Source organism: Opisthocomus hoazin, chromosome 3 (assembly GCF_030867145.1).
Source record: "Opisthocomus hoazin isolate bOpiHoa1 chromosome 3, bOpiHoa1.hap1, whole genome shotgun sequence".
Taxonomy (NCBI): Eukaryota; Metazoa; Chordata; class Aves; order Opisthocomiformes; family Opisthocomidae; genus Opisthocomus; species Opisthocomus hoazin.
This window is the reverse complement of record NC_134416.1, coordinates 69082379-69096462: the sequence shown is the minus strand read 5'-3', so window position 1 is coordinate 69096462 and position 14084 is coordinate 69082379. Positions and strand designations below refer to the sequence as shown.

At 37.0% G+C, this 14084-nt stretch overlaps 1 protein-coding gene across 10 annotated transcripts in view; it reads right to left on the bottom strand.

Moving 5' to 3' along the window:
* ZNF236 (zinc finger protein 236) overlaps positions 1-14084 on the bottom strand; it is an 88900-nt gene that overhangs the window by 39629 nt on the left and 35187 nt on the right. For 8 of the 10 annotated variants that reach the window (XM_075416593.1, XM_075416583.1, XM_075416587.1 and 5 more), the window contains exons 9-14: positions 13464-13667; positions 11662-11887; positions 9562-9834; positions 6735-6938; positions 3323-3467; positions 169-429 (exon numbers count right to left, since the gene is read on the bottom strand). In XM_075416593.1, the coding sequence (XP_075272708.1) occupies positions 169-429; positions 3323-3467; positions 6735-6938; positions 9562-9834; positions 11662-11887; positions 13464-13667 (1313 nt within the window). The remainder of the gene's footprint in view (positions 1-168; positions 430-3322; positions 3468-6734; positions 6939-9561; positions 9835-11661; positions 11888-13463; positions 13668-14084) is intronic. The other 2 variants (XM_075416585.1, XM_075416586.1) reach the window with 2 other exon arrangements.

Sequence of the window (14084 nt, the reverse complement as noted above, 5' to 3'; positions counted from 1 at the left end):
ACCATAATTTACTGTATCTTTAGAGCTACCTAAGTATTTGCTACCTGTAAATAAACATCCTTATTCAATTACTAGCATTTGCTACAGAGCAAAGCTGCCTTTCTAAGCATCCTTAAGGAAGGGCTACCAAAATACATTGTAGGATTCACATAAAAACTGTGAACTTACCTATGAGTCTTCATGTGTTTTTTACAGTTTAGTGATGTTTTGAATGTTTTTTGACAATACGGACACATATATGGTCGCAGGTCATTATGGATCCCCATATGTCGCCTGAGGCTACCACCAGTAGTAAAGGCCCCGTTGCATATAAGACACTTAAAAGCTTTCAATCCAGTGTGTGTTCTAATATGTGCTTTCAGAACTCCAGCTGACACAAAACCTCTTCCACACTGAGAGCACTTAAATGGCTTTTCACCAGTATGTGACCTTTTAAGAGAAAGAAGAAGTTAAAATAGATTTAATAGTTTGATTTACAAAGTTATTAAAAGATTAAATTTTAAAATGAGCAAAATAAACCAAACTAAGGCAACCGCTGTATGGACGGAAGAGGCTTCAGTTAACAAAATCCAGAAATTAAAGTTTTAATAAATTATAAACAACCTTCATGTCATTACTGGCAGGGCTAGAAGCAATACTCTCTATGACAGTTTCAATGATGTTCTATAATCTAATCTACTTCTCTGATTATACTTTGCCTCATTTGGGTTGAATTTTTCCATTCATTCACATGTATTTTCCTCAATTGGCTAAAACAATGTCCACAAGAGTTTGGAGAAAAATATATGGTCCTCCTCATATTGTATGCTACTACGTTTAATAACAAAACTTTTGGGAAAAGAACTGTGTTCATCCTGGATACCCCTGAACGAGGCACAGTACAATCAGTCTTTCCAACTGCTATGTGCAAACCATATTTACGTGAGGAAACTCTCTCACCCATACTATCAACACACCCCACTCACTAGATCTTTCCTTCCATGGGTGCTAGAGGAGTTTCCCTTCAGGACAGACTAGGAAGTGGAGCAGAGTGCAATGAGAATTTTTAACGATTATGACTTAGCATCCCAGGAGTGAGAGCCAGGAGGGAGGCAATGTGCATTCTAGGAAAAGGAAGTTAAAGGAAGCAGGATTTAATAAAATTGTGAAAATTTAGGGATGGTTTATGACCACAGTAACTTTAGAAGTCTATGACCACCACATCAGATGCCATAATAAAGAACTGCGACAGATACCAAGATTACAGTTTTGCTACCAATACGCATCTATGGAAATCAGTGGTAGAGCATTTCAACCCTTCCTTGGTGTGCCTGTGGGAGAACCTGACACACTATTCAGTCACTGCTCTATTAAAAACACCCCTACTACAAATTTCCCTGTTTCAGACAGAAATTTTCTTTCTTTCTAAGCAATGATCAGGATCACACCGTGAAGAGAGACTGACCACACAAGTGTCAAGGCTAGTAGTTTAGGTACAGCAATGCCAACTTACAAAAAAAAAAAAAAAAAACATACATGGAAAAAGAGAAAAGTTTCTCATTCCACTACAACACCCCAAACAAAGCCAAGCTAAGCTTGACTCACTCGGTATTCTGTTGTAAAGATCAATCAGAAAGAAGCACAGTGGTAAGTGATGGGTACCCCATCACATCTTTGTATTTTCAGTATGGGAGAAGAAAAACAAAGATGCACATACTAAGTCAAGAGGCTTTTAAAGATAGCTTATCCTGAGCTGGAGTACGTGTATACCCAACAGCAGAATGAATTCAAGCACAGGCATTTGAGAAACAGAATTTTCAAACACAAAATGTATTCTGACAAGAAAAAAAACATAATTGTGAGTATTCAGTGCATGTAAACCAATTGTTTAACTAATAAGCTATTCGTGTTCTGTGTAATTAAAACTTTCAATTTCTAATTCAAAGGATCCTGACAAAACTGTGAAAAAGAAGAAATAACTGAACCAGTCAACTACATTTCTCTAACACAAATGAAACATGAAAAAATATGAATCTAAAAACTGTAAACTACATAAATGCTTCAGTAAAATATGCATAAATTTAGCTTATATTTAGGCTAAGGAAGGCCATCTGCAGGCATATAAAGCCCTCTTTAGTGGCAACTAACATTTTAATGGTAACTAACCTCTGACAGTTACACTCTCTTTAAGAAAATAGAGACAAATGTGAAATACAATTAAAATCAACTATTTCAACGAAGGACAATGAAGGTGGTAATGATGCAGACCAGCAACACTTACTAACTTAAAATCATTTTGACTTTAATCAATCCAGCTTGACCTTGTCTGCAAAAGACAGTGAGAAATCTAGGTAGCATATTACAAAAAGAAAAGATGAGATATTGCAAGACTTCCCCACCGTCCTGTTAAGACAGCACACAGAAACTAAGAACTGTTTCAAGCCAGTTTGAGAACCTACCACTACAGAACTTGACCTATAAGGAAAATGTGAGGAACTCACCATGATTTGAATTAGCGACAGTGAGAAAGCGGTACAGAGCTTACATTGCAGAAACAAGCAGATTGTCACCCGCTTGTTTGGAAAATTTCCTTAGATCCTAGTAATGATCTTTGGTGGGTTTATTTTTAAAATATTTTCTCTTCCAGTTATTCATAGTTTATAAAACAGGGAGCAATGTTCGATAATTCAACTGAATGTCAAAGCTCACTGCCTGTAAAACTGCAACCCAATCTAACTTTGAAGCTAGCCTTTCTTTTGAAAACAATGTTGGATTAGTCACCTCCACCGGCTCCCCTCCAACTTAAATTTTTCTGTGGCTCCATGACTATGTGCTTGTAACACCCACTCACTATATGGAACTTGAACTAAACTTCAAGAAAAAAAAAAAAGATCCCCGAAAACATTTACCTGATTACAACGTAAGCCTAAATTCTTTTAGGTTTAGCACACAGAAAACAGCACACAAAACAAAAAACTAGTTTCCTTTTCAAAAAATAGCAATTACTTACAAAGCAGATGAACTGGCGCATCCAATTACAAAATTATGACAAGAATTCACATGCAATGCTTGCTATTTTCTATACATAGTTTAGGAAAGAAGAGTCTGACTGTTAATAAGCTAAACTGCACATGAAACACAACCACTTCTACTGCTAGGACTGCACATAGGTATGAATTAGTCTAAAGTCTCCTTCGACTTCACCAGAAAAATCAATTATCACTGGTTCTCTACTTAGAGACGATAAAAAAAGAAGTCTTTTCAGTGAACACTATATAAAATTCATACTTTTCCATAAATTTGTTATTACATACATTTCCTTTCTTCTTTGTATTTATTTTACCTGATGTGTTGTTTAAGATGACAAGATTTTTTATAGGCTCGATGGCAATAAAAACATTTGTATGGTCTGTCTGCATCATTCACAAAATTATTGTTAAAATAATTTTGGAAAAACTGGCTATTCCTTGGGATTGGCTGGATAAGACCTGCACACATAAACACACACAAAAAGGAAAAATTAGTTGGTGAAGTTATTCCAAAGTTGCAGTAGTCTGCAGAGCTAGTATTTGAAACAAAAAAGAGAGGTGACTTTTAGTATGCAAGAATACAAAGAAAATTAGCATGTTTTCAGCGCTTATTTAAAATTATGCACACATCTATTTAGCATTATACATGCTATACTGCACCTGCTATTTCAGTGACAGCTCTTCTTTTATCCATATGTACACCTTGTTGCATTAAGCCTCATGTATGTCCAAAATAAGCATTAACTTTGAAAAAAGTTGACAGTTATGAATTCACTGCTAGCCAAACAATATTTTGCTCTTCTGACCTCCACCTTAACCAAATTACATTTAACCCATGTACCCCAAATATACACTATAACGTGATAAATATTTACTATGCATTTTGTGAAAAGTAGAAAATACCATGATATATGTCTGCCTTTACTTAAAGTATAAAAAGTGTCCATTAAAAATTGTTGTATTTGTACATCATCTACTTTGGCTAATCAGTCAGTTCTGCGAATTCTCTGGGTACCTCCAAAAATTTATTGGGGAAAAAAAAAACCCCAACCTCAAACCAACTTATTTAAGCAAATGCTCTTTATAAACTGTTCCCTGAAGTCAGTCAAGTGTAGTTCTGGAAAATGAGTTAAAAGTTTCTGCTCCCAAACTTCCAACTGCTAATGCAAGAGTATTCTGCCTCAGAAGCAACCAACAGCACGGCATCACCCCAAACACCAAGACAGAATGGGAACAGTAGCAGACTTCTCAAGTAAAAAACCAACCTCATCACCATTCATGCATCTGTGAACTCAGAAGTACCCATCACAATACTCATACACAAGGCTGAGGGAGCGATGCAAAGTTTCAACAAATATGCAAAAGATCCCTTTACAGTCCTAAATATTCACCACAAAAGCCTTTTATGCCGTCTTTTCTTTCTTCAGACTGCTTCACCTAGCATGCTATGTTTCATATTCAGAAAGGAAAGCCTGAAGGGTTTCTGCTGACTTCCACATGTAATTGAAAAGAGCAGAAGACAAGGAGAGGGAATTCTCTCAATTTTGAGAAGAGATGGCAACAATGAAAAAAGAACAAGCTTCTCTGTCTCAGACTTGAAAAAGTTTATGTATATATATGTATTTATAAATACATATACACCAAAAGTTCCTTCGCCTTCCCCAACTAACTCAGTTGGTCTAGCAAAAACATTTTCTCTTAACAAAAAAAAAAAAAAAAACAAAACAAAAACAAACAAACAAAAAAACAAAAACCAACCAAACAAAAAAACACACAAAAAACCCCCCAAACTGAAAACCCCACCTAAATGAAAACCCAACTTCCTAAATGCCTTCTGGCATCCTTCTGTGATGATGATTAGTAGTATTGTTCAGGAGATGACACAAGTCTTCCAAACCAGAAGGAACTCCATATGACAAATATTTACTCTGTTGTTTTTGATCATATAAAAGCAGAATAATTCAGTTAATAAATGATAGCTGACTAAATTGTGAGCTTATCCCAGGTTACAATGGTTTTGGTCTGCAGAAGTACTGCAGAAATTCCTAATTAGATACATAACAGAAACAACAGAAATTCCTAGTAAAAAATTTCCAAACTCTTTACTCAACCTGTTCAACTCAGATAAATTAAACATTTCTCCAAACTGTTAGAATAGTTAAAGGTGGCTCTGCACTGGATACAGCAAGTCAGCAAAACAGCTGAGTTGTCTAAAAAGGTATTTTTCTTCCCACCAGTTCCACCTTTGGAACCACAGTACACGCTAGAAAATACACAAATATTTTTTGTGATTCCTAGTCAATAAATTCCATCAACTAATGGAATAAAATGAAGCAAACATTATAACAGGTAGACAACAATTTTCAAACTTGCAATAGACTTCTATAGTAATTTAGGCTTTCTTTAAAAAGCAAAATATATATCAAGTTTTATTATCTTTTTTCATGAAAGGTGCCACTCAAACATTAACACTAGTATAGAGCAACAATACTAGTTTCTTGACACCTCCACAAGAAATAAGATTTTTTTCTGGGAACAGTGGAAATACTGTCAGTGGTTTGAAAATAAACATCACACCTTCTACACAAACAGCGGAACTTCTTATTTTTACATTGAGCACTGCAAGTTCATCAGCAGAGTTCAGGTGTTATCAGTACCTGTGAGGAAACAACTTTCATAGTATTTCTTTTTTGTTAATACTAATTAAAAAAAAAACAAACAGAATATCACTGCGCAGATCATAATTGTATTGAAGTGCTTTTTTCTTCATTTTAAAGAAATAGCACTGTATCAGTTTCCAGGGTTCACCCAAGTAAGAAATATTGTGCAATCTGAATAGCTGAAGCTGTGAGCTAAGTTTTGTTGCTACTCTGAAAATTTCAGTTTCTTATACCTGAGACCAGAATAACCACTACTCTTGCATATGGTAATTCTCAAAAGCAGTGAAAGCAAAAGGATTTTTAAAGAGTGATAAAGATTTTCGGCTAAAGATTTTACCTATATAATATTCTACTATATAAAGATGACTACAGGACAGACAAGGCAGGGGTTAGCAGACTGGTGAGTCAAACAATGAAGAGTAAATTCCTTGTCCACTAGATTGACCTCTACTGGACAACAATACATATTGTCTTGAATGAGCTGTACAACATTCTACTTCCTTCCAAAAAGTGGTTTTATGTAATGCTGTAACAATTATTCTACAACAGAATTAAAGCAACTGTATGAATTCTCTATAGCATGTTCCAGAATTATTCTGCCCTTTTTTGAAATATTACCAGTAAGGATTACCAGTAATTCAGTTGAGGTCACAAATATACCAAATACGCTAAAGTCATGTAACACACTGACTCATTAATACACGTAATTTGAATAAACATGATCATCTCAAGAAGAATCTATGTCATGAACTGTCTGTCATCTTTTCTATACCAACAGTCTAACAATAGTTAAATTAAATTCCTCTGATAATGTAATGTAAAAATGCACACTTTTTTTTCTGTAATGATTATACAATTTCTTTGTAAAGAAAAGATTCTTCTTATAAATTCTAGTGCAAGCAAATTATAAAATCTGGAACTTTTGTGAAGCTGATTATTTCTGATGACTTATTTCAAACTGCATCTTTCTGTGTAAGCTCTGAATGCGCTTGCTTGGTTAAATTGAGACACGTATTTTCCAGTGAAATTCAAATTTCAAAAGAGCACGGATTTACTCGCTCTTTACCTAAATCAGTTATGAGTATTGGCTCTTGCAAAGGAATGTCTGGTACTGGAACACTCGTCTTTCCCACTCGAACTTTTGCAGGTTTACGTTGATGTCGCAGCTTTCTTAATTCAGTATGTTTAAAATGTGAAGAAATATGAGTTTTCCGGTGGCCCGATGTTCTAAACTTTTTGTCACAGTGAGGACAAGCAAAAGGCCTAACACCTGCAAAACATTTAAAAAAAAAAAAAGTTAGTTTGTGATTTTATTTCCACTGCCCTAGAAATGTAGCTTTGGAATACAGATTCTTTGGAATACATAGACAGTGGGATCGAGTGCACCCTCAGCAAGTTTGCAGATGACACGAAGCTGAGTGGTGCAGCTGACACGCCAGAAGTACGGAATGCCATCCAGAGGGACCTGGACAAGCTTGAAAAGTGGATCCATGTGAACCTCATGAGGTTCAACAAAGCCAAATGCAGGGTCCTGCACGTGGGTCAGAGCAACCCCTGGTATCAATACAGGCCAGCGGACGAAGGGATGGAGAGCAGCCCTGCCGAGAAGGAACTGGGGGTACTGGTGGATGAAAAGCTTGACATGAGCCAACAATGTGCGTTGGCAGCCCAGAAGGCCAACTGTGGTCTGGGCTGCATCAAAAGCAGCGTAGCCAGCAGGTCGAGCGAGGGGATTCTGCCCCTCTGCTCTGGACCCCACCTGGAGTCCTGCGTCCAGCTCTGGAGCCCTCAGCACAGGAAAGACATGGACCTGTTGGAGCGGGTCCAGAGGAAGGCCACAAAAATGATCAGAAGGATGGAACACCTCTCCTATGAGGAAAGGCTGAGAGAGTTGGGGCTGTTCAGCCTGGAGAAGAGAAGGCTACAAGGAGACATTATTGCGGCCTTCCAGTACCTGAAGGGGGCCTATAAGAAAGGTGGGGACAGGCTTTTTAGCAAGGCCTGTAGTGACAGGACAACGGACAATGGTTTTAAACTAAAAGGGGGTAGATTCAGATGGGATATGAGGAAGAAATTTTTTACAGTGAGGGTGATGAAACACTGGAACAGGTTGCCCAGAAAGGTGCCCCATCCCTGGGAACGTCCAAGGCCAGGTTGGGTTGGACTCTGAGCAATCAGATCTCGTTGAAGATGTCCCTGCTCACTGCAGGGGGGTTGGGCTAGATGGCCTTTAAAGGTCCCTTCCAACCCAAACTATTCTACGATTCTCTTTTCTGTATTTTCTTTTTTGTTTTCTATCAGAGTGTTTATTGTTAAATAAGTTTTCAAAACAGATCCACAAAATCCAATCAGAAGTCATGAAATTGCTGAACTAACTGGTAACACATCACTTTAAGCAAGCTTATTACCAGTAAACTGGATGATGCAAAAGTGACAGCAATTTTTAAAGTGTTCCAAAAGCTATCCTAAGAATTACAGATAGCAGACCAAGTGTCCTTCCAACGCAAACTGTTGAAAAACTCAGAGAAAAAAGAATCAGCAAACACACAGACAAAGGATATATAACAGGATAAAACAGAGGAACAGTGGTCTGACAAAGTTTCAAGAAATTCTAGACTGGTCTCTGAAACTGAGCTAAGTTCTTTGGAACTAAAAAAATCTATGAATTGCTGCTTAATACAGAGATACAGCCTGCTTCATGAAGCCCTCAACCCAAAGATTAGCAGAAGCTAACTGTATGCTGCTAAGAAGCCTTACTGTTGGCTTCCCTGTTTCCATGCATTGCCATTAGAGCATACAGGGCTGGAGGAACCTCTAACCTGACCCAGCAAGCCTAACCTGCTAGACAGAGGAAGAAGCAAACACCTCTGACAGGAAAAACAAGTATGCTGAATGATGGCTAACTACATGCTGGAGTTCTATAAACACTGGACTACCTATTTTTCAAGCCACCTAATGCTTTTGCCACTTTAAATGAATCTGACTTCTCAAATAAAGTAAGGTTGATGAAAGTTACAGGAAAAAAATGCAAGTTTACAAAATACAAAGTGTAAAATTTTCTGCAGATGAATCCAACATTGACATTTCATGGATTAAAAAGCATCTGACTATAAAACCTACTGAGCACCAAATGCATCTAGCCAATGAACGATACTTTTGCAGAACGTAAATACGTAAACAGGAGTGAAAGAGCAGCACATTTATGAGCTTATCTTGCTGAAAACTTATTTACCTGCAAGAACAAAGAAAGAAAAGTGGAAAACAACAAGGTAGTCCACCAAGAGTGGAAAATTCATTTTTCTCTATGCGGAGGATAGAAGTTCAGCCACAGAAAAACAGGTATTGAAGACAGCATATACAATGCAAACAGAAACCACATGAACGGAGGAGTTTCAGGGTATGCAGTATAAGATCTAGCAACAGGTAAGTTGCTGAAAAAAACAAGCAACACCCTACTGTTGAACATAAAATGGGAAGTAACCAAATAGTCCTGAGTAACACAGGGAAACTATTCAAAAGGTGTGGGGAAGGGGACAGAAGTAGAAATGCAGAACACGTATGAAAACATGACGGGATAAGTAAAATCAGAACACAAATTCTAAGAGTATGACTCTTTAGAAAGCACAATTAAATACGCTCATAATAGCTGTATTAAAAAGGAGCAACAGCTGACTCATCATGATCAAATTAGAAGTCCATGGCTTTTTTAAGAGCTCAAAGTTTCAAAGCCAGGAAACACTAGAAAGTTATAACAAAAATTTAAGTTAATCATATAAGACATTAAAACCAGTTCATTCTCCAATAAGATACCAATGGCATGATTTACATTGTCTTTTTTCATTCAAGGTCTCACTCACATCATAGAAAACACAAAAGCAATTTTGAGGCCTTACCTGTATGTAGACGTATGTGAACTTTTAAACTCCCTGAGGTGGAAAAGCATTTCATACAAAATTGGCACTTGAAAGCTTTAATGCCAGTATGTGTTTTTATGTGTGCGGTGAGAGTGCTCTTAACGGCAAAGGCGCGGAAACACTGGGGACACTTGAACGGCTTCTCATGGGTATGAATGCGGATGTGGCGCACTAGGTCACTTGGTTTTTTAAATTCTTTAGAGCAATATGGACAAACATGCCACCTTATTCCATTTTCTTCGCGTATAGAACCTAAAATAAGGAACAACATCAAATGAATGTGTTTGAAACATTGTAACAGTTCTTCAACAATTCCACTACACTGACACCATTATACAGAGCAATCAAAACACAAAAACATTTTGCCAAATTGATGCCATTACAACGCACTTCGTAGACAATTAACTTCTCTATCAGACACATTCTATTTCACAAAAATAGTAACAGACTGGAATGACAAAAACAAAACCCAAGAGAATCCTTTTGAAAGTCAAACATTTTTATGCCACTGAAAAGTAAGAATTAAAAAAAAAAAAAAAAAAAAGAGGAAAAAAAGCTAAGAAATATCTGACTTCACAGAACAGAAAGAATGCACTCTGTATGCCACTTAGAGATACGGAATGTAGGTGTAACGCAATATATCAATTAACTTATAAATACCATATCTAACACAAAATCATCCAACAACGAATGTAACTCCTCAGCCATAACCACATAAAATTATTGTAAATACAAAACACTTATCTAACCAAATGGATAATTTCTATGGCGCTCTCTTCTGCAGATTCAGACTTAAATTACAATTTATACAATTTTAGAGGAGCAAAAATCCCATAAAAAGTCGTTCTGAAAGATTTACATTTAAGGCTGCTTTTTCACAAAAGTTGTTTTATGATCCAAGAACCCTAAGCTCTGTCCTAACGGAACAGCATACCTTTTCTCAACAAAAATGACAAATGCAGCTTGTAAATCCTATTAGGGTTTTTATTCATATATACTGTTCAGTATCATATATTTGCTCATTTAAATCAGTTCACATACTGTTTCTTTCTGTAAACCATGTTAATATATTGAGTTTACATTATTTTATCAAAAAATAAAGGCGGTTGTGTATGACTGTACAGCAGTGACCTTTTATTTTTATTTGCAGTTAGAGTGTTTTTACTGTTGCCCACAAGAAACAAAATAGTTACTATTACCAGAGGAAAACGTTAGTGTTGAGTTTTAGCACAGTTATGCTGGACAAGATGAGTTTTCAACTTTGGATCAACTTCTGCATCCCTTGCAAACAAAACAGCAGTATCAATGCATCTATGAAGTTACTCTGGACAGAGCTCAATGACTGCTTATTATAGAGCTCCCTCCACCAGGCCAGTCATTAAAGTATGATGGCTATACTTGGAACAAACCACTTCCACCAGCCTTAAAGCTTGAGCAACCTTAACACTAAAGATGCATTTAAGCAGAGAGACAAAATCCAGACTTGCATACACACAATACAGTAAGGAGGTGGAAATATTAACGTGCATTTATGGTGACAATATCAAATCAGTACTGCGATTCCAAACACAGGTGACATGAAGTATCCTCCATAATGCCAATCTTCATCCTTCCCTACATGGCCTAGATCAGTGAAGATCTGCATGATGCAGCAGCACTGCACTTCTGCCTCTGCAAGGCCTCACTTCCAAAGAGAAAGAGTAGAGCTTGCAAGAACTCTGCTCCAGGATACACCATGAAATCCCAGTCCTCCTCACAGAAGGATAATGGGAAAAACAGGGCGAGAGATTCATATTCTTCCTTTTTTGTCCTCCTCCAAACACTCCACTGATCTAAATCCAGAAGATTTAACTGAATAACTTCACTTACTGCCATTCTGACACATTTTAATAACAGTATAATTAAACTTATAAATGCTGCTATCACAACTTATACACATACTGTGTTTTAGATAAAAGTAGGTGATGTTTGCAACTGATCCACAATACATTTTGCAAAATTCCTTTATAAAGCCATGAGCACGCCTACAAATACTGTAGTCCTTATAGCATAAAAAGTAGCAAGCAGTGGCAAAATTACCAGGTAAAAACGGTGATTTTTTCTTAATAACCTTTTTTTCTTTTTTGTCCAGTTTATCTGTACTCTCTTGCTCCTTATTTTGTTCTGCATTAGAGTCAGCCTGATGATTTGAGAGAGCCTGGACGTCTGGGTGCTGATCCTGGGCCCCAGGAGTCTTAGCTTGGCTGCAGTCAGTAGAATGTGCAGAGACCGGAATCGAAGACAACCCGCTGTTCTCTAACGCTTGCTAAAACAGCACAAAAAAATTTCTAGATTAAGAAAAGAGAACATTCCACAGTTGCTCCAACTTTTCTGAAACAATTATTTAGAAGATGTAATGCCAATATAATGCAAGGAATTAACGTCTCATCCTCCCAGAATTTCAGCTGGATTTCAAATTTGCAAAAACATTCTTATGCAACATTGACTTCTGATTGTCTGGGAGATTTTAAGTCGGACTTCCTGCACTAATACTTGTGTCAACACCTGCCTTTCAGAAAAGTGTTAATTGTTTCTACAGAATCAAGCATTTACCAGGGATATATAGCTACCACTTATGCCTACTACATGCGAGAAGTTCCCTATAAAAGGTCAAATTTGAAGCCCATCAGCTTGTGGAGAAGCCATAGATGATATAAAGAAACAGGAAGAACAATAAACTAAAGAAAGGCTCAGAAAAGCTCAAAAGCCTCTGTTAACAAACCACTGATAACCGTCTGACCAAGGCAAGAGCTATGCACTCATTTTTATGTACACCTGGAACAGACTGAGTGTAGGGACCTTTATGGACACTCTCATGACTGAAAAGGCTCTGGGTCAAAGACCTCTAACACACATTTAAGTAGGAGTGTGCACATATCCAATCGCCTGGAAGAAAACAATGTTTTATTTTTATTTTGTACAACAATATAGCTAGTGATGTTCATACAGTAACTTAAAGCACCAACCTCAAAGACCGATCTATATTTTTTTTTTTACAATAGCTATTAAGCCAATAGTTATATTTGGTGTTGTAATCTGATGCAACTACACATTACATTTCAGACATTAGAGAACTCGGCACAGGTAGCATGGTGAACCTCCACATAGCTACATGTAACTTTTGGGTCTTCCAAAAAGAAATTTAAATGGTACTTAAAAGCCTAGAGATTAAAAAATAGCTTAGAGGTTAGCAGGATACCACCAACACTAAAGAAAAATATTCTCTGCCCTGTTTCGTTATGCGGTGGAGGCTGCAGAACAAGCACAGACAGCTGAATTACCGCCCTGCATCTCTTCTGTTACATAGCATCTCCTGCTGCCAGTATCAAGGACAGAACAATGGGTTAGACAAAACATTCGTCGACCCAGGAAGGGATTTTCTTGCACAAATAGGAAATACTCAAATAGCCCTTATTAATTAGAATGGGATAAAGGCCCTGTATACATTCTCATTTTTTAACCAGGTAAGAATATTTTTCCCTCTCTTGAATGTCATCATGTTTTATGCATGGCACAACTTAAGGATGTGTCACAAGCTGCTTCTAGACAACAGGAAAAAAAAAAGCCAAAGGGATCAATAAAATGTTCACATATGAGTATATACAGCTTTTTTCTGGGTCATGTAATCAGTATTTATAACCTTGCTTTTGTAATGTTATACAAAAAGATATCTTGGTGCATTCCATACCCATTCAGTAGATCTTTACAATTCTTTCACTGATAAGCCATTTAGAAACACAGAAGGAATGCTATCACTGAAAATACTGAGAAAAGACTTCACTAAAATAAAAACGAGAACGAAACCACTGAAATGTAAAGCTCTTCTCACACACAGCTCTTACCTGCAAAATATCTCTATTGATTCCCACTGCAATGTTAAGTTGTTGACCAGGTTGTTGAGGCTGGTTATTTTCTACAGGACCTGGTTCTGATAACTCCAGGAGCTGCTGAATGACGTCAGTTACAGCCTGCTGACCTTGATGTGCAGTAGCTGAAGACACCTGGTTTTCTGTCTGCTGAAGAAGTGGAGACCGAAAATGCATGGCCTGAAATATACAGTACTACATTTGTAAAGGAAGATGAAAAGTATATATGAACTCAGCTGTCTGGCTCCCTTATTTGACATGTCCGTTAACTGTCCGTTACAAGCATGTCCCCTTGTATTAGACAGAAGGATCATACAGATCTGTCATTCAAGGTCTGCTCACTATACTAAAGAATTGCTTCTGTATATCCCTTTTCTCAAGTTCTTCCCAAACTGCATTAACTATACTCTTACAGCTTCAAATAAGTTTATCGTAACTACCGAACCTTCAACCAATTTACAAAACACAGGGATCAATTACTGAATTCCACACATAGAGGCCACATAAAAAGGAATTCCAAAACAAATAAACAGCACTTACTTGGCTATCTTTTTAAAGTTCACATTTAACTAAAGCAAGTCCTTTGGAAAAATAACC